The sequence below is a fragment of the Pantherophis guttatus genome, chromosome 2 (genome assembly GCF_059756535.1).
Source record: "Pantherophis guttatus breed Tessera chromosome 2, ASM5975653v1, whole genome shotgun sequence".
Lineage (NCBI taxonomy): Eukaryota > Metazoa > Chordata > Lepidosauria > Squamata > Colubridae > Pantherophis > Pantherophis guttatus.
In genome coordinates, this window is record NC_142064.1 from 228,799,377 (window position 1) to 228,826,413 (window position 27,037).

At 38.4% G+C, this 27,037-nt stretch overlaps 1 protein-coding gene across 5 annotated transcripts; it reads right to left on the reverse strand.

Annotated features, from left to right (window-relative positions):
* Positions 1 to 1,788: 1,788 nt before the first annotated feature.
* IRAK2 (interleukin 1 receptor associated kinase 2) lies at positions 1,789 to 26,617 on the reverse strand. 5 transcript variants are annotated; one of them, XM_034431617.3, is made up of 13 exons: positions 24,291 to 26,617; positions 21,637 to 21,816; positions 20,423 to 20,587; positions 19,149 to 19,258; positions 17,421 to 17,615; positions 15,896 to 15,942; positions 11,214 to 11,328; positions 9,559 to 9,668; positions 7,991 to 8,186; positions 7,246 to 7,308; positions 6,471 to 6,671; positions 5,835 to 6,298; positions 1,789 to 2,004 (listed from the first exon to the last, which is right to left on the reverse strand). In XM_034431617.3, exons 1-13 carry the CDS (start codon positions 24,493 to 24,495, stop codon positions 1,995 to 1,997), a joined length of 2,061 nt encoding a protein of 686 aa, XP_034287508.2. In that variant the 5' UTR covers positions 24,496 to 26,617; the 3' UTR covers positions 1,789 to 1,994. The 5 variants fall into 5 exon arrangements, with proteins under 5 accessions (XP_034287508.2, XP_034287506.2, XP_087744019.1 ...); XM_034431615.3 differs by having other exon boundaries at positions 1,789 to 4,762; XM_087887893.1 differs by having other exon boundaries at positions 1,789 to 4,762; positions 24,486 to 24,683.
* Positions 26,618 to 27,037: the final 420 nt, after the last annotated feature.

A 27,037-nucleotide genomic window follows, 5' to 3' on the forward strand; every position in this document is an offset into this window, starting at 1 on the left:
AAGGGCGGGGCTTTAGTTTCAGGTCACGTGTGTGCTCGAATGGCAATAGGTGTGAGGCGAACGGCCGCTCCGGAAGCGGCTTCTTGGAAAGTGAAAGTAAATGGTCGTTTTTGTCCCAAAGGTGCTTTTTCAAGAGGCAACTGGACTTTCTTTGAGGACGTTTCGCTTCTCATCCAAGAGCTCTCCTTCAGAGCTGAAGAAGCTTCTTGGATGAGAAGCGAAACGTCCTCAAAGAAAGTCAAGTTGCCTCTTGAAAAAGTATCTTTGGGTCAACCATGACCTGGATGACTAAGAATCTCCATAGACATGGTAGTTTAAACCAGGGGTCTCCATCAACCTTGGCAACTTTAAGACTTGTGGACTTCAACTCCCAGAAACTGGCTGAGGAATTCTGGGAGGTGAAGTCCACAAGTCTTAAAAAGTTGCCAAGGTTGGAGAGCCTTGGTTTAAAAGCCGAACAGGCGTAAAACTTAACCTGTGACGTCGCTTTGAGAAGTCAGGACCCCACCTGCTTTTGCTGTCCTCCCCTCAAGGAACCGTGCGTGACTTAAAGGGACAAATGAGAAACCCCTAAGAATGCAGTTGCGATTAATTTACTATGAGAAAAGGTTGCACTTGCACAATGTGCTAAGATAAAATCAATAAGAAACCAGCCCTCAAAAAATCGTAAGATGTTCAGTACTTAGCCTTTAAACGTTTGCTCAGGATGTTTCACATAAAAAAAGGATGGAGGGGGGTTCCCATCCTCCTCCATAAATCATAAATATCCTGCCCAACAGACTTCTTTGCTCTAACTAATCTTGCACTTGCTGAGAGTACAGATAATAAAGCAGGGATCTTCTTTCTGCTTTAAGAATTTCCATGTAATATTACATCATTGTGCAGTATTGTACAGAGTACAGTATTGAGGCTACAGTGTTAGAACAACAGAAGAAAAAGATTTAGGTGTTGCTCACAGCAGATGGTTGCAAGTGAGTAAACAGAGTGACCAGGCAGGTGTGAAGGCAAACAAAAGTCACTAAGGGGATGACCACCATGAAAAGGAGGTCCTAATCCCGCTATATAGGACTTTAAGTCATACCCCATTTGGAATACTGTGTCCAGTTCTGGAGACCTTGCTTAAAAAATATATTGATAAAATTGAGCAAGTCCAGAGATGGGCAACAAAAATGGTGCAAGGTCTGAGGGACAAAACATCAGGAAAGATTGGAGGAATTGAATATGTGTAATCTGGAAGACAGAAGGGAAGTGGGGAGGATGATTAAAATCTTTAAATATAGTAAGGGTGTTATAAATGCTCAGTTTGGATACTCCTGCTATAGGCCAATGGACAGAACAACACTGTTGCCAAATTTGGAGAAAAAGCAGAATTATTCTTCCTTCTCTTCTTCCAAGCACTATTTCTCTATTTCTGCAATGTCCTCCTCTACAGAAAGCTCCTCTGCCTACCTCAGTGAAATAGGACTAATGATGCCTCCAGCTGGCATTCAGATAAGAGGAATTTCCACACTGTTTATTTCAGGTCTCTGATAAAGGGGGACAGAAGAAGCAGTGGCGGATTACCTTACAAGAAACAGCTAGGAATACCAACAGCTAGGAATACTATATATTTGAGTGTAGTCATTTAGAGTAAGTGGAAGCCATATAGTCTCATATATAGTTTTTGAGACGTTTTGCTCTCAGAATCACTTCCCATTTTAAAAAATTATGGAGAACTCCAAAAGAGCTTTTGTTTATATGAGTCATATTTATCACCATTTGCTGTATTAAAAATTAAAACTGGACAAGTTTATAGAATATTTATTTATTGAATCATGTAAAAATAATATTAATGCCATTAGATAGTAACAAATACTTTTAGGAAAATATTTTTAACAAAAATAAGTAAAACATGACATTGCTTTTCCAAATATTTTTAATATCTGGCAAATTTTGATTTCATGGACCCCCGAGACGGTCTTAGGGGGGATTCCCCAGTGTCCTCAGATCACGCTTCAAGAAACTCTGATATAGAAGAATAATAGTACATTAGTAGTATGTTCTTCATGCTTCTTGCAACTAGTTTTAAAAACCTCTGAATCATTATTACATCAATTTAATAAATATAACATATTATGTTATTAAATGTATATACTGCCCATCTCACTGTGAAGCAACTCTTTAAAAATTTCTTAAATAAAAACAAGAGATACAATAAATAATCCTAAGTAAATACCAGTTCCAGACTACACGCCACAGTCCTTCAGAAGGGTTAGCATTAGACTATCACCTTCCCTATTTTTGAGAAGGCCACCATCCAAAGGATCAGCCTACCTTGTAGAGGGAAATGTTTCAGAGTATCAGTGTTGTAACAGAAACATGTTCTGCTTTCAGCTTCCTTTGCCTCACAAAACTGGGACGACCTTGTCCTTTAAGGACCTCCAACTGTCAATTCCAGCTAGAATACACACTTTCTTGAAGATATCTTGTGCCAATCTTTATAACTGCATTCAGAAAACTATTGATAACCAGTGTACGGCTGATTATATTAAACCTATCCTATGTTACAAGATAAAAGTTATATAAAAACCATTATCACTCAATATTTGTGCTGCTGCATTTTGCCTCAACTATACTTTTCAGAGTGCATCACATTGCAAAAGTCCAAATATAACAAGGGCCTGAGTTATTCCAGCCAGGTCTTCCTCCAGAAGGCACCACAGCTAGTGACACAGCATGGCTGGGCACAAACAATAGGACCTCTTCTTGTTTTGCATTTACAAATGAATGAGAGAGATAAATTATGTACTGAAGGACCTGAGACTAGATCCAAAAAGTGATGGGACTAGATGTCGCTATTATTCATTCCCATTCCCATCCTACCAAGAGCTCCAGTATTCATAGAATTTGTGAATTTATTCATGACACAAAACTATTCAAGTCAGTGTCAGGAGAGTCCATCTTACTACTCAGTGATCCCTAAATTTTCCTAATATGGAAGTGAAGTTGTAGTATTTATATTCTGCAAAAACCTCAAAAGTGTGTGAAACAGCCATCCGGTTTTGTCTGCAACAAAATTGGTCTGCTTAAGATCAAAGTAAGGCCTGTTTAATTTTCAAGATGTGCTAGGACAGGGGTCCCCAACCTCTGGGCCGTGACCCACTAGTTTGCAACCAGGCCATGGAAACATTGGGTGAGTGTGCAAGCCCATCCCCATTTGTGTAAACAGTGGGTAAGCAAGTGCATGCACGCTCCATTTGCATGAGCAGCAGGCGCACATGCACAGCACTGGTGCAAATAGAGCTGCATGTACATGCACGTACTTGCCAGCCACTCACACAGAACCATCCTCCCACCCACCCCTCCCCCAGCAGTCTGCAAAACCAGAAAGGTTGGGAAACTCTATGCTAGGATATTAACCAGAGTACAGAATAGGAGCTGAATTCTGAAATTACCAGAGCTAGACTATATGAAATCATGGTAGTATGGTTGGTGGTGGTGTGCTTGATTATTCTAAATTATATCTTTTCATTTAGAAAAGAATGTTATGATACAAAAAATATTGTTGTTGTTTCTATTACTCAGAAAACGAGTAAGTTTCTAGAATTTTGTCAGGGACTTTTTGAAAGCCATATAAGCCCATATAAGAGAATCTACATGGAAAGGAAAAAATGGTATATCCTGACTTTGGGAAGTATTTCAACAGCCGTAGAATCTAAGATGACTAAGAGCCTTGATAGTACAGTGGTCTACGCACCCTGTTATTAACACAGCTGCCTGCAATTTACTGCTGGTTCAAATCTCTCCAAGGCTCAAGATTGACTCAGCCTTCCATCCTTTCTAAGGTAGGTGAAATGAGGACCCAGTTTGTGGGGGCAATAAGCTGACTTTGTATAAATATACAAAAGTATGAAGGCTATTGCTTAACGCATTGTAAGCTGCCCTGTCTCCGGAGAAGGGCGGCATATAAATCAAATTAAAAAAAAAAAATCATCTACATAGCAGAAAAAAACACTTGTTTTTTTTCTCTCATTTGTTATACAGATGTATATTACTGTTCAACTGTGGAATTGCTTTTATTATGATTAAATGTTCTACAGTGCTTATCAGTGCATTGAGCACTATCTAATGAACTCCTATATTAAGGATGCCAGATAAAACTTATCATTGTTCCTTCACTTAATACCTTTTAGTGCAATCTGCTCGCAATGTTTTTCCTCAAGGAATAAGTCCTTAAGGAGCAAAAAATATGCATACATATATATATACCCCAGGTTTTGAGTTGTTATCTTACAAATAATAGACAAATTGTAAGAAGGCCTAGTGATTATCTAATTCAATACCATGTACAAAATAAGAACAATACATTTGTTTTCAGAGAATATACCAACCGGCAATCAGTTACAACTGAAGAATGCTGCTCTTTTATATCTGGGGGGGAGAGGGGGTTGCTTCAGATAATATTTTGGCTAGATCCAACAAAATAATTTCAATCAGAACAGGAAAACAAGAGAAATCCATATATAAATGGATTTGAAAAGGAATGCTTTCTCATTATGTAACATCAGTGGAGCTTTCTTGTATATATAAGTATAACAGTACTTTAAAAAATGCATTTTGCTGGCGAGGAAATATTCCATCTTCTGAAGTCACAACTGATAGAAATCTATTTATATTGAAGATTCAAAGAGGTCATAACTGTTTATCTTATTTTCATTATATAATGTTATTTTTTCCATTAGCTGCTTCTTTTTATCATTGATTTTTATTTCTTTCATTAAAGCTGAAATAAAAGACAAAGTAATATCACCGAAGTTTAGTCTCCATTTCATTGACAATTTTTATGGAATGCATTTTAACACATCTATATAAAGAACCATGTAAAGAAAAATATTTTAAAAATGCAAACGTAACAATCAAAAGAATCCAATAGTTGTCATAAAAGACCAGTCCAAGACTTCTGGAAAAAGTGTGGCCTTAGTTTGCTTTTGAAAGCCAAATTGTGCAAAAAGCAAAGGGAACCCTCTTTGTAAAGAATTCCAGTGCTTGAGTACCACCAAGGAAGCAAACCACCAGGTCAAGGATTCCACAAAAATCTTATGGTCTACGACGTAAGTGCAAATGCTTGGCCATTTGGGAGTCATACTACTTAGAATAGTAAAATCAAAATTAGGAGTGGTGAGACCTAAGTTAAAGTCTACTTTAAGCTATGGAAATTGACTTGAGTGACTTGACTCCAGTCCCTTTCTCTTAATTCAACCTAACCTGTAGGGTTACTCTTGTAGAGATAAAATGAGTTAAAATCTCTCAATTTATAGGAAAGAGAGAATATAATCCCAATGAATAGACCTGGAAACCAACCAATTAGCTAAACAATTATAAAATTAGCAGTATATGTTCTGTACAGACAGCTCTGATCAAAATTCTATCAGGCATACTCCAGTATTTCCAACAACTTCCAAAATTTAATCTAGAGGGCACCGGTGCAAGCTTCATCATTAATGCAGCTGACAAACTAGCCAAAGTGGTAAAATACATTCTTTACTATATCTGACATATGAGCGTCCAGCACCATGTAGGTTTTTAAATACGACTGCTATCCAATCAGCACAAGAATAAATATATATTGGAGTGAATATTTTTCGAGTAAACAGTGCTGTACTTTGATTTACTTCACCTTATTTACCCTTTCTGATTTACTGCTGACTTCAGGCATTGTTTCAGTCTCTCCTCACTTGGACCTGAGGAGTAACTGTTGTATGTCATTGTTATTTCTGTGATGCTATATGAAACTTTCCACACAATCTTTGACATTATTGATTTCTACCAATCTCAAAAGAATATTTAATTATTACCTTTTACCTTGTGAGGAACAAGCAGCGCCATCATTTTTTCTCTGCTGTTGATTTGTTTTCCTGTCAGAGTCTGTATTTTTTGCTGTGAACATCACAGGCTTAGGGAAAGAAACATTTTCTGGCTCCAGACTGTGTTTGGTTGGTGCACAGAAGGAAGCATGTTCTGCAGCATCCCATGAAAAGTTACAGGATTCATCTGACTCACAAGGTTCCCTTAAAATCTGCTCAGAGTATGTTTCAGGAGGCAAAACTTTTATGCAAGGTGGTAATGTAGTGGTACAGTTTAGAGATCCAGAATTGGCAGAGGCTTTGTGGTTATGACCGTAGAAATCAACATTGAAGGGACTAGCTGGTTCATCATTGGTTTCTTCTGGAATATTGGTGAAGACTCCAAGATTTCTGCTTCTTTCTGACATGTTCTGAGATCTTGTTTGATGATCTGCAATTTCTATCATTTCGTTCACCTGTTTTTGACAAGAATGTTAAATAGATTGTTTCTACTTTCCTCACTGAAATAAAACAATTTCCCTATTTTCTACGTTTACTTACTTACTCTTAAATCCAATAAAATAAAATAAAGAAAATAAAAAGACTACATAGCAAGGGCATCTCCACTAACAAACTGATCATGTTTACCTCTGTTGTGTTTGCATTCTTTTTCCGCAGGCAAATGCAGACAGAAGTGGCCAAGCATAAAGAAACTGTTTCTGTCAAACAAACAGTTTGCTTATCTTGGTATTTGTGACATATTTGTATGGCAGCAAGATTTTCAAAGTTTTTCTCCTTAGAACAAGACAATTCTTTTGCCATTCTGACTTCTTCAAGCAAGGCATCTTTCTGTTGAAGAAAATGTTGGAAGAGTGCAGATGATGTTATTTCTCTGTCTTTTAAAAAAATGTTCTTTAAAGTTGTTTGGTTCACTTACATAATGAAGCTGAAAGTAATTATTCTGTTTTCTACATATTACCAAATAGTTCCTCAAATTTTAACAGGGCAAAACGGTGTGTCATAGGGCAACAATTTTTGAGCAAAGGAGCTAAATTACAGAATGTGCCCCAAATCTATGACACTGAGGGAATGAAATTTTGGGAAGTTGTGCTTGCTTCAATGTTGCCAGGCTGCTGCTATGGTGATTTTTGAACATTCCATGACAGTTGCTCAGCTGCTCTTGAAATCCTGTGTTTTCTCCTTCCCCCAGCAACATCTGCTTGCTGGGGGAAGGGGGGATGGGATGAGGAAGGGAAGGGAACAGGAAGGAACCTCATGCACCCTTCTCATGTAGATGTGGAACAAGTGAACTGCATAAAATAACCACAATGGTTCAAAACCTACGTTCTCCAGTCTGAGGACTTCTCACTCTTAGGGCCTTTCTTCAAACATTTAAATCTTCCAAAATATATTTTCTACATACCAGAAAAATAGGATTTCTTCTTTCATCCACTGCTTTCATGCCAGTCAGTATTTCTGCTAAAACCTAGAAAAATGATTACAATTAGATTTTTTTTTTAAAAAAAATTATAATGGACATTTTATAATCCTGACCTTCAGACTATTATATAGTTTATCTGGCGCTATCTACCATGTTTCCCCAAAAATAACACTCTGTCTTATATTTTTTTGGCCTTATTTTCAGGGAGGTCTTATTATTTTGGGGCGCGTGGAGGAAACCAGAGGAAATGGCAGGGACCGTCTGCGCTTGCGTTTAAATATTTTCGGAGAGGGCTTATTATCAGGGGATGTCTTATTTTAGGGGAAACAGGGTAGGTGCAATCCAGTCCTATCAGAAGAAAATCTTTCTATCAGATATAACCCAGTTTTTAACCAAATCTATAAAGATCAATATTGCCTATGCTGACAGGCAGCTTCTCTGTTCAATCTTAGGCAGAAGCCTTCCCTAATTTTATAATCCAAAACCCTTTTTCCTTAAGACACCAAGACACAACATAGCACAAATGGTTCCTGCCATGCAAAGAATGTGCTCCAGCATGGAAAAATGAGCTTATTCATAAATTTTCAATCTCCAAGCATAATTTTATGAAACGACATCTTGACATTTTACTAATTAACCACTGGAAGTAAGTTATCAAACTTAATTAAAGGAATTAATTCTTGGCATGAGAGTTGTGTAAGATTACTCATAAAGAACAACAACTTACAATTCCACAAGCAAATATGTCCACTTTTTCAGTTAGCTGCCCATGCCTGACAAAATCTTCTGGGAAATAAGCTAGTGAAGCTTGCAAGACCTTGGTTTTTATCACTGTATATTCCGATTTCTTTTCCACAGGATGCAGTCTAAGACCAGAATGTCCAAGTTGTGGTACAAAGTTTGCATCCAGCAAAACATTGGAACTGTTTGTATAGGAGACAAAAATACAAATAAAAAATCAGTTACAACATTGATCTTTGTGAATTAGAACTTAACCCTAAACAGATCAAAAAAAGCATTATCAACTGATAAGCATCAGTTAAACAAATGTGTGACCAAAATCTGGTTTGAAAGCTATAAGAAATGGCAGTTAATTCAGATTGTTAATACTGTACATACATTTTAATTCTAACAGCGTAATGTGAAGAAGGTACTGTAAAATATCAATTATGCCTATTATCAGCCAACAATATTTTATTTACATGACAATTTCTTAATTAGGACAAACAAATGACTTTCTTAAGAAAATATATATTCATAAATATTTTTTGTTTAATTTATCAAACTTGTATGTTTCCCCTGTCCCTGAAGGCAACTCTATACATCTGGAGATAAAATTATTAGACAGTGTATTAGGCAGAATAAATGAATAAAAGAACAGAGGGTGCACTCTATTTTTTCCCTCCAAATAACTCTTCTAGTTATTCTGCCCTACTTATGACAAGGGAAAGAAAGCCAAAACCAGCTGAGGGGGCAGCAGCAGATGTGCACTGTAGATTCAGCAGGTAAGAAATTATTACAGTTCATTTTTTTTACTAATTTCGTGACTCTTGAGGATTTGTCTTGACACATTGGATTTCTTCTAAACTTAAGTTTGCCTTGAACTAATGAAGGCATGTTTTGCTTTCCCTTTTTTTAGCCACGAAAGCCAAGCCGGCTCCGTGTCTGTGTGTCTCTGTGTGTGTATGTCCATGTGCATGTGCATGTGCATGTGCGTGTGCGTGAGCGTGAGCGTGCATCAGAGGTGGGTTTCAGCAGGTTCTGACCAGTTCTGGAGAACCGGTAGCGAAAATTTTGAGTAGTTCGGAGAACCGGTAGTAAAAATTCTGAGTGGCCCCGCCTCCATCTATTCTCTGCGTCCCAAGTGCCAGCTGATTAGAAAGAAATGGGGATTTTGCAATAACCTTCCCCTAGATTGGGGAAGGAATGGAGATTTTACAGTATCCTTCCCCTGCCATGCCCACCAAGCCATGCCATGCCTACCAAGCCACACCCACAGAACCGGTAGTAAAAAAAATTTGAAACCCACCACTGGCATGCATCTATGTAGGAGGAAGTACTTTATGAGTCAGTTACATCCTGTGTTACTTAATATTTATTGAAGACAAAGTTGCTAGGAAGGATCATGAATAAAATTGCCCGCTAATTGCCCGCACTGTGCTGATGTTGTTTAGCTATACTCCTTTCTTATGAAAACGCAACATTTTTAATCAGATAGAAGTTTAAGTAGTTCATTAAGTAATATATAATAGGATGCATAAAGAAGTAAATGCTATTTTAAATTCACATCCCCACCTTTTTACATTTCCATGAATAATTCCAAACTGATGTAAATGTTGAATGGCTTTAATTAATCCCAAAGATATTTTGGTGCGTTTCTCCCATGTTAATGCTTCAGAACTATCCTGCAACAGAAAGAACAATGGATCTTTAAAAAGATGACTGTTTAGCAATGAATGACAAAACACTCCTATTGCAAAAAAACAAATAACACATTAGGAATAGTTCTCACGTACTGCTCTGCTGCCATGTATTTCAGCCTCTTGAGCCTGATACTGTATTGGATTGCAAATACCATCGTCTCCATGAGGATTGGAGATAGAAATTGTAGTTCAATCTATTTGGGGGACACCAAGCTCTAGAAAAGCCTCTATACTTTCTTCCAAAATAGAATTACAGAATATGGAAATAGTATTGTTGTGCTCCTAGGAGTCACCCCTCCAAAAAAAACCCTAACTGTATAGCAGGGGTGTCAAACTTGATTTCATTAAGGGCTGCTTCAGGGTTGTGTTTGACCTTGGAAGGGGGGGCAGGGTGTGTGTGGCCAGCTCGATGTCCTGCAGCCTTCTGCCAGCAAAAATGGAGCTCCATTTTCACTGGCAGAAAGCTGCAGGAGGCCATCACAGTCAAAAACAGAGCTGGGGAGGGCCACACGCAGCTATCCCAAGCTCCATTTTTGCTGACAGAGGCACAGTGGGCCTGTCCTTTGCTGTTTCCAGGGCAGCCCCGCGGGCCAGATCTAAGCACCCCGTGGACCGGATTTGGCCCGCAGGCCTTGAGTTTGACACCCCTGCTGTATAGCAACAGCTAAACATACTGCAACAGAAGCTAGTATTGACGATCAGAAAAAGTAATCACATGGTTGTGGGGTCATTGCAATGGCCAAAACTTTTGAGGACCAGTCATAGGTACCACTCATTCAGCACCGTCTTAAGTTCAGTCACTGAAAGAGTGGTTGTTAAGCAAGGACCACCTGTTATTAACAGTCATTCTGTAGTCAGATAACTAAGTAAGCCAAAGAACAATACTCAACAGGATCATATGGTCAACTGTTTCAAACTGGAGCTGGTTGATTAAGTAAGAGCTAAACTCACCTCCCCATTCCCCGTGAATCGGGCTGCCTCCTTCTCCATCATATGTCAATGATTTTATTCTGCTTGTATTCTGATTTTATTGGCTATATTTACATTTGATTATTTTAATGTTTTTTTATTTTGAATGCTGCCCAGAGTTGCTTTGAGACAAGACGGCTGGCAAATAAATTTGATAATAAATAAAAAAATAAATATAAAATAAATAATCAAGCACAGCCTACTGCCTAAACACAACCAGATTTTCAGTGCTACAGTATCTACTGGGTTATCATTGCAACCAAGATCTTTTTGAAAGGGTTAGGGAAGCAAATTCTCGAGGCTAAACAAGAGTCAAATTGATGCTTCTGTACTTGGGAGTGGCTGATTTCTCATTAGCCCTTTGCCTTCCTGCTAGTGATACAACCAAGGCATCTTTCCCCCTATCTCTACAACCTCACATCTCAATGAGCAATCTCATGTCTTGGAAATGTTGTTGGTTAGAATGTAACTCCCATAATCCCTCTCATGCTGGTTGAGCTGACAGAAGTGCTTCCTTTTAATAAATGTGGTACACAAAAATGCATACTTGCTGCTTACCTGACATTGTAACCTGTCCAGTAACGATCCATTTTCCATGTAGGGATAAATCAAGGAATGAAGTCCACTTTCTACACAGAAACCCAACAACTGTAGAATATTAGGATGGCAACATCTGAAAGGCATTTGAAGAAATTGTATTTGTTCATTTATTGCAATTATATCCCATCACAATCCCATACAACATTTTCCAAGAATTCAAACATTGCAACATACACAATACGACGAGATCTAAGAAACATAAAACACACAAATCTGAAATCCCACAAGACCTTGTTTGAGGTAAAGGTTCTTCCAGCCCTCTCCTTCAGAAGGAGCTGAGAGTCAAAAGAGGAAAAGAGCTACAAAGCCTACCTAGGAGCAAACAGGCAGAAAAGGCAAAGAATAAGCAATGATTTTGATAGAACAAGAATAGAAAATTGAAACAAAAAAGATAACCTGCGGCCGCGCGGGTGGTGATGGGAGCGACATGGAGTTCCCATGTGACACCTCTCCTGCGCGAGCTGCACTGGCTCCCGGTGGTCTTCCGAGTGCGCTTCAAGGTTCTGGTTATCACCTTCAAAGCGCTCCATGGCTTAGGACCTGGTTATTTACGGGACCACCTGCTACCACCAATAGCCTCCCACCGGCCAGTACGCTCCCATAGAGAGGGGCTCCTCCGGGTGCCGTCGGCCAAACAATGTCGGCTGTCGGCCCCTAGGGGGAGAGCCTTCTCTGTGGGGGCACCTACGATTTGGAACGAGCTCCCCCCGGAGATACGTAGGATCCCGGATCTGCGCACCTTCCGCCGCGCGCTTAAGACCTTTCTATTTTATCAAGCTGGCCTGGCCTAAATCTTCCCCCTTTTAAATGTGGAAATTTTAAATTTTTAAATTTTAAATTCGTCTTTTTATAGGGGTATGGGTAAGGCATTTTAAATTGGGGAGCCATTTTAGATTTAATTCGGTTTTAAACGTATTTTAATTGTTTATATTGTATGTTTTTAACTTTGGCTGTTCACCGCCCCGAGCCCTTCGGGAGAGGGGGCGGTATAAAAATCTAATAAATAAATAAATAACACAGAGATCGAACCCTATTGTTGTGGCCTAGTGGCCACCAGCCCCTCCAGCAGGCAAATCAGATGAAGAGGAAGCGTGAGAGTCAGGGTCAGCATCAAGACAACCTGAGAGCTTCAAGAGGGAAGAGGGAATGGAGCTGGCAGAGAGAGAGACAGAGGCAGAGCCTGGACCAGCTGTCAGCCCTCAGATGGAGAGTCAATAACACCCAGGTCTGAAGGTGGCTGATGCGGAAGAGGAGGAACAGCTAGGTCCAGGCTGATGCATGAAAGCGCAGAAGGCAGAGGAGAGGAGAGCAGTGGAAATCCATGGGCTGATTCTTGGGAAGGAAGAGTCACTACTGCTAGCAAAGCCCCATCCTAGCTCTGGGAATAAAAGGCAGGGGGCAGAGATGAATAGATGTGGCAGACAACTATTCATCTCTCTGCCAGACAGACTTGTTAGCCTACAGTGAGAGAGAAACTGGCTGCTGGCGCTCCTAATAAAGAAATCATTGCTTCAACTATGGAGGGTTTGTCGTATTTGGGGAGCTGGGTCAGAACACCTATACAAAAGGAGTATAAGTCTATAAAGAGTAACAATACAGTTATATATAGGCTTTAAGACAAAAGAAATATAGAGGTCAGCAATAAATATATTACAGATATAAAAATGATACAAAGACATGACACTGAACTTTAAACAATATGGTGTAAAGTAAAAGCCTATAGATAATAGTTAAAGTAGTATATACTGTAGTTTTGGCAATAAGTTACTAATTTCTGAAATAGCTGAAAGTATTTAATATTTACAATGGGAGTGGAGAATAAATTTTCCTTGTTTGTAAAGCAAAGTCTCCCCCAGCCACTAAAGGAAGATGTAAAACCAAAATAAAGCAGCTCTTCATTTCTAACACTTTGTTTTTATTGAGTCAATCAAATGTATGTGTGTTTCACACTATGACAAATAAGATATAGAATTATAGCCCTTAAGTATGGAACTGTCACCTTATGAAAAACTTTGGCTATCAGACGGGGCACCATAAAGAGGATAATCCTATGTTACCGGATGAGGGGGAGTAATTCCTCTCATTTTAAGGAATGTATCCCTAATATGAGTTTATTGGTTTTTAAAAGTCTTTGTGCTCTAAAACATTAGAGGATGCATTATGTTCCTATGTGCCCCCCTTTATTAATAAATTCAATAACTGAATTAATTCTATAGATATTCATAGTTTTTATAGAGATTTTTATTGTTGCTTTTTTGGTTAGGTTAAATGTACTTCTAATATGTTTAGCTTTTTTCACTCTATTATCAGTATTTAATGAGAACTTTTTTGTTTTGCATTTTACTGTTTTAACCAAGCAGTTCTCTCTCTCTCTCTCTCTCTCTCTCTCTCTCTCTCTCTCTCTCTCTCTCCCTCCCTCCCTCCCTCTCTCTCTCCCTCTCTCTCTCTCTCTCTCGTGTTTGTGTGAGATGGTTAAAAAAGTCAAGATGATAGCCTGATCATATCCCTTCTTTCATGTATTGTACATGTTACACATATAAACAAGAAGTATGGCTTCAACTCAGGGATGAAATCCAGCAGGTTCTGACAGGTTCTGGAGAACCGTTAGCGGAAATTTTGAGTTGTTCAGCGAACCGGCAAATACCACCTCGGGCTGGCCCCAAAGTGGGGTGGGAATGGAGATTTTGCAGTATCCTTCTCCTGGAGTGGGATGGGAATGGAGATTTTGCAATATCTTTCCTCTGCCATGCCCACCAAGCCACACCATGCCCACCAAGCCACACCCACAGAACCAGTAGTAAAAAAATTTGGATTTCACCACTGCTTCAACTGCAGTGAAGGCTGCCATCTTGATTTTTGTACTCAGTCTTGGTGATACCTCTGATTTAAACAATAAATAATATTAAAGATAATAATAAAGACAATAACAGCCTGCCACAGCAGTTATCCAGATCAACTTATAACTTAAATTGGTTTAAAGCAGAATTATTTTGAGTCTCTTGAGTTCCCCCACTTCCTAGACTCAAAAATCTCTTCTTTAATAGCTCTCCTTTCTTCTATAAGTCTTTGTTCCCTCCTGTATGATCTCAGAGTCTGTTAGACATTCCATTACAAATCCACAACTAAATTAAGAAATCTTCCCTGGATTAAACATTCACTTTCTGATTCTTCAGAGTGAAGTAATTTTCATTAGGAAGTCCTTCTGCTGTGGAAATTATTTATATCTTTTATTGACTACATTTTGTTACTGTAGCTTTAAGAAAGAAAATACATTTCTTATTCCCCTTGTTTTCCTTTCATTGCTTTACTACTTATATTAATTTATTTACTGAGATTTGCCTGTTGTACAAACAAGAAGTTTTATTGTTTCTAGCAAATTTCTACTCCTATATGGCCAGTTAATTAAATGGAGACCTATTTTCCCTTTCCATTGACGGAGCTGCATTTCATAAGGATTCCAGGCAATTTTCCCTGATAAATTTGTAAGGTAATTATTACCCTGTTTCCCCCAAAATAAGCCATCCCCTGATAATAAGCCCAATCGAGCTTTTGAGCGCATGGCAATAAGGCCAAACGCTTATTTCAGGGTTCAAAAAAATATAAGACAGAATCTTATTTTCGGGGAAAGATGGGAATTATTATTTTTTGCAGTATAAATACTTAACAAGGTTAGTAGCAGGAACCAGAAAATTTAAGGTTTAAAGACCCCAGGCTACTATGAAACCAAAGACTGTTAGCAGTTTTTGGTCAGGTGAAAAAGCAGATCAGGAAAATTCCATGAGCTTGAATTTAGGAATCAAGAAATTCCTGGTGGTTGAGCTTGACTCTGGAAAAAGGTAAAATGTAACTAAGGGAATATTGGCATTTCTGTTTGTGCAAGCCTATCTGCTTATCTCTCTGTGTCTAAAACCATTTTGAGGTCATTTATAATGCAAGCTGAAATGTATTGGCTGGATCAATGACAATTGACAATGCGAAGATCATGTAATTAACCGTTTATTAACAACAGCTGGGCTAACTGCCACAGCTATAACTGAACTGCTTGGAACTCTGCCTGACAGCTCTTATAAAGCCAGCTGTCAGGCGGCTTAACCAATCAACGAACAGAACGTTACTTTAACCAATCAACGAACAGAATGTTACTTCCTACTTCAGCAGACTTAATACATTGCACAAGCCCTCCCCTCAACCCACCCATATTCTGGGCCTCTCTGATACAAACCCTAAATTAATACTTTTTGAAGATAAAAGGTTTATTTCACTAGACTGAACTGGAAAAGAAAAAATGAATGAGATTGTTACAATGCCCACCCGAGCTCAGACGTTTCTCAAAGAGAACAATTTTCTTATTAAAGCCAAAATAGCAAAAATAAAATGTAAAATCATTAACAGACTAAAAGACACACACATACAGGTAGCCCTCACATAACACCCATTTATTCGGCAATTGTTCAAAGTTGTCATGGTGTTGAAGAAATGGACTTATAACTGACCTTTGAAATGTATGTGTGTATGTAGTCATTTATTTATTAAATTTTTATACCATCTATCTTGCTATCCTGAGCAAGTCTGGCTCACAAGATAAAGTAACATTGTCATCTGCTGCTTTTCCCCACTAAAAGTGTTGTCCAGCTACTTACCGAAAGCAAATTTGCACTTCTGTACGAAAAAATACTTGTGCCTCATTCTGGAATAAAGAGAATCCTATTATTTTTCTGAACAGCAAGTTCATACTTACACATATTAGTATATACAGTATATACTAGCCATTTTCTTTAACTTATTTGAATCTATTAAACTCAAAATGACAATCGGAATTGGAGAAGGAGAGGCTAATACGTTTATTCTGCTATACCCAATTTCATCAGTAGTTCAAGATCCAAGAGTTCTCTGCCAACATGCTCATACATTGCATCTCACTAGCACTCTTTATTGGTATAGAATGAAATCATATTATATTATTATATCTGCATTTTCAACAATATCATTTTAAAAGTGAAGTTCTTTTTTGCTTCTGTGTTTTTAATTCTACTATTTTAAACCTCCTGGCAAATAGATGGGGAAGAAATGGAGGTAGTGACAGATTTTATTTTCCTGGGCTCCAAGATCATCGCACATGGGGATTGCAGCCAAGAAATTAAAAGATGCTTGGCTTCTGGGAAGGAAAGCTATAGCAAAGTTAGACAGCGTACTAAAAAACAGAAACATCACCCTGCCAACAAAAGTGTGTATAGTCAAAGCTACGGTTTTCCAAGTTGCAATGTATGGTTGTGAAAGTTGGACCATAACGAAGGCTGAGCGTCAAAGAATTGAGGTCTTTGAACTATGGTGCTGGAGGAGACGCCTATGAGTCCCTTGGACTGCAAGGCGATCAAACCAGTCAGTCCTAGAGGAGATCAACCCTGACTGCTCTTTAGAAGGCCAGATCCTGAAGATGAAACTCAAATACTTTGGCCACTTAATGAGAAGGAAGGACTCACTGGAGAAGAACCTAATGCTGGGAACGATTGAGGGGAAAAGAAAAAGGGGACTGCAGAGAATGAGGTGGCTGGATGGAGTCACTGAGCTTAAATGGTCTCCGGGGGATGGCAGAGGACAGGTAGGCCTGGAGAAAAGTTGTCCATGGGGTCGCGATGGGTCGGACACGACTCTGCAATTAACAACAATTTTAAACCAGGCTGATTTACTGATTTAACTGAGAGGTTAATGGAAATCTATATTTATATTGTATTAAATTTGTATAAGTAATTTATATCACTTTGTAGAAACGATGGCTAGAAAGTGATAAGATTTTCACATCTTTCTCTCATCAACATAAATAGGTTCAACATTTAATGCTATTTGGTTCTAGCTCAATAAAATTAACCCGATTATAATAATCCAAGCCTATGTAACTCAACTCCTAACAATAACTGGGGATCCAGATTTTTGAATTTAAGACAGATAAACAAAAAATGCCCTGTGAAATTATTGCAGACCTTTTCTAAAGGAGTAGAGATAGCCACCAAGTCTTCTTTCAAAAACACAATGCTAGGGATGGGAATGGCAGTGCCAGGAATCCAATATGGTTATATAGAGACACACACACACCCTATTGTTAACCAGCTTTGCACATGCCTTTCTAATTTTGTTCAATTCATAAGATAAATGAAGACAGATACTTACCTCTTTTAGTTTTTTAACAACATAGTGAGCATTATCTCTCTGACCTCTGTAAGTAGTAGCAAAGGCGCCTTCACTAATTCGGTTTTTTTCACTGAAGCCACTGGTGGCAATATCCACTTCCCTTGGCATCCACAAAAGGCTTGCAGTGTCACGATTAGGAGCAGCTTTGTCGTGAGGAATGGAAGAACTAGAGAGCTACACATTTAAGAGAAAAGATATGACTGATATTTTGGTAAACATCAGAAAAATTACTTTCAATCCCAAGCCACACCACAGGCTGTCACTCCAAAATAACTATACCTAATTCTATACCACTAGAATTGCCTACCTAAAAGTGTACATTTCAATTTGATTTGATTAGTTCTTTACTATAATCCTCTATATTCACAATGTCTTCCAGGTGGTTTGGGGGAGCAGGTTTCATGGCCATTTTAACTACTTACGTAACAAATATTGCAGGTGGTTAATTTTTATTTTGACTGGGTATGTTCAGCTTTGTTGCCACCTGATTTTGAAAGTTGGGTGGTGGTTTTTGTAATATAAAATCTTAGAGGTTTGAAGATATGACATGAAATGTTACTAAAAACTAATATAATACCTTCTTATTTATATTTTTTCTTTATTACTTTCTTGGGTCTTTTTTCTATTTTAAGTGCCTGGTACTAATATGCATTGTTTCATAACTCTAAAGTTGTATATTGTCAGAATGCAGCATATTTGGATACTATTTCCTGGAATGGGATAAATATATTCAACCTTGAATATATGGATAGTTTTTCATAACATTAGACTGGGCAATTGGCTTAGTTTATGTATCTAATGAGTGTCAAATTATATTTAATTATTTATTTACTTTATTAAATAAATTATTTAATTTAATTTAAAGTACCAAATTTTTCAGACTATAAGATGGACCTTAGTTTTGGGGGAGGAAAATAAGAAAAAAGCTGATTGGCAGGTGGATCGGCCTCCCCAATCAGCTGTTCCCAGAGGTGAACTTTAGCAACAGGTTTGTTGGTTGTGAGCTCTGCGCCTTGCTTTTTCAGCCTCTGAAACCTCCAATTCAGAGGCTTTTTTTCCAGCTTCTGAAACCTCCGTTTGAGAGGCTGGGCGGGGCTACATTTGGTGTATAAGACGCATTCAAATTTTCATCCTCTTTTAGGGGGAAAAAGGTGCGTCTTATACTCCGAAAAATACGGTATTTAATTTATTAATTGTATTTTAATACCAGATTCAGATGCAAGATGTTTGTAGGATTTATTGCCTCAAATAAAGGATAATTTAGCTGAACTGCAAGATTTTGGAAGGGGTGTTATATTGTTGCTTAGCTTCTCTTGAAAAAAGCTGAGATCCAGGATTTTGATTTGACAGCTGCCTTAAACTCCAACATCTTAGCCATTATGCTTTACTTTGCCTCTTGCATAATAACCCTATCAAAGAATTCATTTCTAATGAAACATTTCTCTTACTTGAACAAAACATTTAACAGAGATAGTTGCTAACTATGCATATAATTATTTTTTACCCATAAAAATATAGCCGATAATACTGATAATAGTTTTTAAAACCCTTATTGTATATTTTGAATTAATATATTAGTATAATATGTTTTACTATCTATATGCCTAAGTAATATATTTTATTAACTGCAGAGTATTTTTAGCTAAATGCAATAAATATGATCCACAGAAAGCAATTTAAAGTAGTGTAAGTTTTCCTGTTCTTTACCTTTCCATTTAAGAAATCTGAGAAATTGGAATGTAAAGAATGTGGAAGGTCCATAGAAGTTGACGGTAGAGATAAAGGAGGTATGTCTGAATCTACCTTTAAAAGAGGATCTGAAAGTAACAAAATGAAATACATTAGAGGCTACTTCTGTAGTTTTGGAATCGCAGGAGAAGATTTGTTTCGTTTCAGATCTTTGTACTCAGTGAAAATTAAAAGAGTTACTAATCTTCTAGCATTTTAAAATTGGGTGGCAGACCAGGGGTGAAATCCAGCAGGTTCTGACAGGTTCTGGAGAACTGGTAGTGGAAATTTTGAGCAGTTCGGAGAACTAGCAAATACCACCTCTGGCTGGCCCCCGAGTGGGGTGGGAATGGAGATTTTGCAGTATCCTTCCCTGCCCACCAAGCCACACCACACCCACCAAGCCAGGCCCACAGAACCAGTAGTAAAAAAAATTTGGATTTCACCACTGTTGCAGACCCTAATCAATTGTGGCTGATCTTGACAAAGCTATACAAGACTGCATCTAGTTACTATTCTGACCTACAGGCTACACTGGGAACTTAATGAAACATCCTGGAAGAAAGAAATAGCAAAATCATTTTTAGACTATTGTAAAGGAAATTATGTGGATCTGTTTACGTAATCCTCAGAGGCTGAGTCCAACTCAATGTTGACTTTACTTCTTTGTGCCAGAAAGCAGATCCACTCATCCTGGAGCTTTCCAGATGTCTGGAGTTCAAATTTCAATTATCCATTTAATGTTGTAAGCCACCTTAGCTTGTGACAAGATGGGCAGCAAACAAATTTAATAAATAAATAAATCCATAGACAGTATATCATGCTGGAATTTATGGGAATTGAAATCCAATATATTTGGCATATACCAATATGAGGAAAATTGCCCTAAGTTTGACTTATTGTTTAGCATTATGAATGAGCCAGGACATTATGAATAGTTCAACAAATTATGTGGAATTAGTCACAGGGTGATGTGATGCATGAGTCTAATCACTCTCCTGCACCCCAGGAATCAGATGAATTTGTGTGATAATGGTTGTGCAAGATAAGCCCAACAACTATCAAACTCCAATGTGGAAAAGAGTTTAATTTGTTTTGATTGAATCAAGAAAACAAAGTATTGCATTTGATAGGACATTTAAGTAATAAGCTGTTGCATATACGCAATTAGTAGTGGCTGACAACTTCTTCCCTTTGTTAACTAAACAAGGATTTTTTTTTAAAAAAAATTCTAAATGCTTTTTGTACCATACCATTCTGTCTTCTATGCATCTGGGTCAAGTTGGGCAATGATGATGATACTTCCATCCCATTTTCTATTTTCTTTTTATTTTCCGTCCCATTTTGACGTGGCAAATCCTTGTCCTGTTCAGGGAACTTCAAAACAGTCCTGGCAGAATCATGATTGTGTGATTTCCCTGTAAATATAAAACACATTGGTAGAGTGTTCCTAATTGTACATGTGTAGAGCCAGAGCGGTAGGATATTGAGAGTTGCAAATCCAATTCAGATGGGTTTTCTGCTCAAAGTACTTGTACAGATAGGCCTTGATGAAGCCTTGACAATCTATAAAAATATATAGTTTTCAAAATCTATTTCTTCTCTATAATAATTTTTTAAAATTTCAGTTATATAGGTAGTCCTCAACTTACAACAGTTTGTTTATTGACCGTTCAAGATACAACGGCACTGAAAAAAGTGACTTATGACTATTTTACACACTTATGACCATTGCAGCATTGTCATGTGATTTAAATTCGGATGTTTGACAACTGACTTACATTTATGATACTTGTAATGTCCCGGAGTCATGTGATCCCCTTTTGCAACTTTCTGACAAGCAAAATCAATGGGGAAACCAGATTCACTTAAGAACCGTGTTACTAATTTAACAACTGTTGTGAATCACTTAACAAATGTGGCAAAAAAGTCATAAAGTGGGGCAAAACTCATTTAACAAATTTCTCACTTAGCAAACATCAATTATGATCATAAGTTGAGGACTACCTGTATTTCATTTGTTTCTGGATGGGGCATTGGGTGCAAACAAACACCTATCTTCTACAATGAGTATAAGCTGCATTGGGATAAATATCTGAATTCTCTGAAGCAAATAACAGGAATTCAGTGACCTCAGGGAAACATTCCAAAATGCTGAAGATGCTATCATATTTCAGGAAATTCCCATCTTTTCTTTAACATTTCTGTTCAACCTTTTATTGAAAACAATGTAGTAGAATGAAATTTCATACCACTGGAATCTGCCAGACTGTAATGCAGTAGAGTAATGAGAAGGTTAAAGAACAAAAGGCAAGGTATCAAGGTATATGGATGAGGCAGAAGCAACCAGAAACATGTTAGTATAAACCTCATCTCATGTTCTTATTTAGCGTAGTACTTCTTACGACTTTTCTGCTCTTTGCATATTTTCACTTACCTAGCTCAAGAAAAGACAGAAGGTACTTACAATTTGAAATCACTTGTGCTGCTCTGTAGAACTCCAGTTCCTGCAGAAGTTCCAACAATTGTTGGACCGTCGCAAGCCGCACTCCCCACCACCACATCAGTTCTCTTGTTATACTAATTCCTGCTTTTTCCATGCATTTGATTTTTCTCAGCTCAGTCTGGTCAGTTATCACATGAGATGCTAAAAGCAAAACAAGACTATTTTGATTAACAGGTCACTTTCCTTTCACATGTATTTATCATCTTGTTGAACTTGTTGAATCTGAAAGACATGAAAACTCCCATGGTTTTACCTCAGAATTTAATCCACAGCTTTTTATTATTGAATGGTGAGTGGGGAACCTACTTCAGATGTTGCTGTACTACAAATCTCAATTAAAACCAGGATGGCAGATCATAAGGAAATCTGGGATTTGTAGTTTAGCAATATCTGACATGGATCAAGTTCCCCACTATGATCACAGGGGATAGTTTTGACTGAGATAATGTTCTACATTCTCAGGCCCTAAAATCTACTTTGGATTTAGTGATGCACCTTAAATTGAAGAGAAAAGTTTCATATAACATACCTTTATAAATTTATTTTATTTTTAGCAGCTCTCCAGATTTTATAGGACTTGAATATCCATCTTCCCTGAACTCTGGTAATTCTGGCTAAAATTGGTGGGAATTGAAGGATCATATAATCTGGAAAGGTATATGTTGTCCTACTTCTGCTTAACATTATTCTATATAATGTAAGGTTATAGGTAGTGGTGGCTATGGAGGTCTCACCACAGTTCCTTGTCTTTTTAGTAGATGACTGGCAACTATAACTGTTTGACCGAAGTTATCTGCAAGCTGCTTCATTGCCCATAAAACACCCTATTTTACTGTTCCATGAAAAACTTATAAATTGATGATGCCCAACTTGGAAGAGAGAAAAGCTGTTTCATTTTTTATAGTGGCATTTTGTGATCACAACAGCTTTGCCAAAAGGTTGGGAAGTATTTGCTATGTTTCCTCATTTTTTTCTGCTATCATTTATGAACATCAGTGGTGCATCAAATGACCAGCTATCCATCCATATGTCTTGCCCCACCAGTGAGTATTGAAAGAAATAGGTAACTATCAAATTCAGCTGTTCATCTAGAGGTAATTCTTTCCATAGCTGATCAGGAAAGTAACTGCTTACACATTGGGATTCAACATGCATAAGTGCGGGGGTGGGGGTAGGGTACCTAGGAGGCATCTTTCCCCTGTACAAGGCAATACCATACACAAAAGGACTACACCGCTCCTCATTGATGGGAAATCATTGCACAACAGACTACTAATCCCTCATTCTTCAGGAATGCAATCCAAGATTTCATAAATTGTGACTCATAATTGTGAATGAACTAAAAAACCAATGATAACACAGGCTTTCTTATGTATGACGTATCTCTTGAAATACCTCCATTAATGAAAAACCATGTGGGAAAATCGAAAGAACAATTTACACCCAAAGATTCTCTGAGGACCCTCATAGCCAGAACATACAGATGGAGACACAAAGATCACACTTTCATTAAGGTCTTTTTTATTTCAAAAGAGGGAAGAAGAGGTATAGCTCTAACAAAAAGCCTTTTATTAGAAGGGTTAATCAATAAGGACAGATCACAATAAGTGAATAACTTTCAAGGGAAATGCCTTTTGCTAAAACTACCGAAGCCTCTTAAAGGAATCATAAATCATTTTACTGTCAAGGCACTTTCATTGACAGATGAGATTAACTTTCATCATCATCATTTTATTATCTCCATTTAAAAAAAAGAGATAGCTCTTTTTTTACAAAACAAAACAGAAGCAGAAGCAGAAATAAGAAAGGCAGCTCCAAAATGATTCCAATCTCTCACATACATGCCATATCTTCTTGAGAAATACCCAGGGACATTTATTTTAGTAGATTTCTAAATCTTTAAGAGATTCTATCATTATTTTACTAAAACAGGTTAAATTCTTTCTGGCATGGGGGGGGGGGAGCATACTGCCAGAATTTGCAAGACCTAACATTTCAGTTCATTAGAGCAAATATATACAGTATAGTATAATATAATTTTGTGAGGTTTTAAAGTGTGTGTGTGTGTGTGTGTGTGTGTGTGTATCTTTTGTGTATTCACCAGAACAACTAGACACAAGGATAGTTCCCCACCCCACCCCAATGCCATCACTCTGCTAAGAAACTAATCCCCACAACACTGTCAAACTATTTAGTAAGGCTGTATTACTGTTATTCTTCTCATATTTCCTATTATGGCACCTATCTCCTTTTCTACTTATGACTATAACTTTGTTGCTTGTATCTTTACGATTTATATTGTTTTATTTAGTTTCCTAGTATGATTTCTGTTGATTGCTTATTTAGTATCCTTGACTATCACTAAGTGTTGTATCATGATTTAGGAAGAATGAAGTTTTATGATGACTGTGATCATGATTTATCACTTATAGCTTTTATGTACACTGAGAGCTTATGCACCGAAGACAAATTCCTTGTGTGTCCAGGCACACTTGGCCAATAAAGAAGTTTAATTCTAATACTAATCATTCGCCTTCGTTCTGTACAGCTGCCGAAGGGGAAGCCCCAAAGAGCAACATCCTCTCCCCTCTCCCCCACCCACTCGGTTTGCTCACCAAAGCGCATCCAGTCGTACTCGTTGAGGCAATCCATCTTCTGGCAAAAGTCCTCCAGCACCCAGGAGGGCAAGTTATGGAGGTAAAGAGACGTGGGGCTGGACCCTTCCAAGGAACAGAACGGCGGCGGCGGCGGCGGCTGAGCCATTTCGCTCTCCGCTTGCGTCACAGGCTTGGGAATTCCCGTCTCTTTACCTTTAGCCATTCACAAGAGCTGCCCGACCAGATGTCCAAATGAAGGTGAACTTGGCGCTTTCTTCCCGGAGAGCGAGGCCCCGCAATAGCGCCGGGCTCGCCTTCCCTTCAGGATGGCAGGTTAAGAAAGCCGAGTCCGCGTCCCCCAACTTGCCCGCACCTCGACAGCTCCGTCCTAGGAAGAGGCGCGGCTTCGACTCAGCTCACCGCGCGGACCGCAGCTTTCAGACCAGCTGCCTTGAAAGGATTCGGTTCCACCCTTCCTGACGTCAGTTTCTAACACGTGACGCAAGTAGAGTTTTTCTCTTTCTCTCTCTCACTCTCCCCAGGGTTTGTACCTGATCACCTCGATTGCGGCGTCGGATTTCCCGTGATCTTGCCGGATCGCAAGAGCCTGTGACTTTTAGCAAAGTGGGGCATTGCAAAACGTCAAGGGAAGCCTCGATCGCCCCGTTTTCTAGGTCACTTCTGGGGAAAAGGAAGCGAGGCCCTGAAAGGAAAAAGTGGCAGCGCGGCGGGCGGCCAGAATTTGAACGTGGGGGGGGGGGGGCGGGATGCTTCGCTTACAGGAAAGGACCGCACAAAATTTTTTTAGTAGATGCGAGCAAAAGTCTATTTTTCGCCCCAGGAAAAAGGCCGGCGCCTAACATTTCTAAATAAAATTCTCCGTGCCCTGAACATCACTTACATTCCACTTAGATAATGGAGAAACAAGGGCAGCAAGAATGAATCAGTCTGCAAGGTGTTTTTTTTTTAATAGAAGCTCAAGTATCTAATTCTTTGAATTATGCAAATAGAAGTGTGAGAAGGTGAAAGCCTCTAGGACACCTAGCTATGGTCTTGCTAGCTAGACCACAGATTGATCCTAGCTATTCCTGGAGGTATCAGTGAAACTTAAAACAGTAAGACAAACAGTTCCTTAAACGTTTTTCAGACCATATTGATACTTAGGCTGAAATTTATTAACAGCCTCTTACACAAGGAAATAAGCTGATGTCAACAAGACAAAAAGCCCCTTAAGATACCAAAATCCTCACTCACACAACAGATATGAAGATTATCTCACTCCACAGGGTGAGGAAATGGGACTTCCCACCAGACTCAGCTCAGCCCTCCATCCAAGCAAATTATATTTGGATGCTGTACTAACAAAGCCTAAACTTCTCTATCAATATTTCCAAACCTTGCTTTTCAAAATGTGGCCACCTTCAACTGCTGAGTGTTTGCATTGCTGTGGAATAAATTATAGCTCCACTTCAAGAAGGCGGCCTGTAATCATTGACCCAGCTCAGAACAGACCAAGAATTTTCTTCTAACTGATGGAAAAAAATATCACAGGCAGATTTAGAGCTCACCAACGGGTATTTTAATGAGGTTTGGGCTCTTATACCTTTTTTGTCAGATATTGCCTGCATATGATGCACCAGAGACTAGAAGGGGTTAAGTCTTTTCAGACATCATAGGTGACTATATCAGCCAATGAACTTTCTTATTGGACTCTTACCTAGAAACCACTTGGACATCTTCCCCTGTTTTTCCTCTCTCTCTTATCTATCTCTCAGCAAGACAACACGTGAACTTCTCTCTCCTCTAAACATCTGAGTCATACAGTTAGGGTAAAAGTGTAACAGGACACCCTGTTCATTATCATATGCATGTATATATTTGTAAATAATAAAAACAACCTTTTGAACCTGAAGCTGTATTGACCAAATAACTTCCTCATAGAACCAAATGAGCACGACCATCAATATATATCTGATAAATGATAGCAGACAATGAAAAATTATTGCTCAGGTCTATGAATTTTTTGTAAATTTTAAAATCATAGAACGATTTTTCCTAACATGGAATCCTTGAACCTGAACGAACTATCTTTACAAGAGATTGATGTATTAACCGTATCCATAACAAAACAGCACCAATCATTATTCAAAAGACTAAAAAAACTTTCTATTAAAGCTACGCAGCAAGTACAAACCTCTTTACGAAAGGACTCAGTTTTTTTTCTCCTCTTCACCCGAACACCGAAAGAACAGAACCACGCTTACAACAATCTTGCTTCGATCTCAATTCTACTCCACCTCATGACTATCATCAAGGACTTCAACCTTCTGAATCCCTTGTATGTTCCAACCATATAACTTCAGACCAACTTTTATTTTCTCAAGCTTCTCCAAAACAGCATTTATATCAAGCTTTATATGCGACAGGCCTACTAAATGCAGGCTGGACTCCTCAAAGAACTCTTGAACTGTTAAACACCCTTTCAACCTCACCAGACCTGGTAAGCGACAATTTTTTGCTTCAATCCATATATTCCCAGACTGACTTTTTAAACATCCATTATATTAAAAATCCACCCTCCCCACCTATCGACTTTATTGCTTCCAATATGGCTTCCACCTTCCCCGAAAGCATGGCTCCAAAAATGGCCGACAAAATGGCCGCCCCCATACTCTACCATGCGGTCCACAAAATGACCAACAATTTATATTTTATTTATTATTATTATTTATTTATTATATTTCTATACCGCCTTTCTCCTGTAG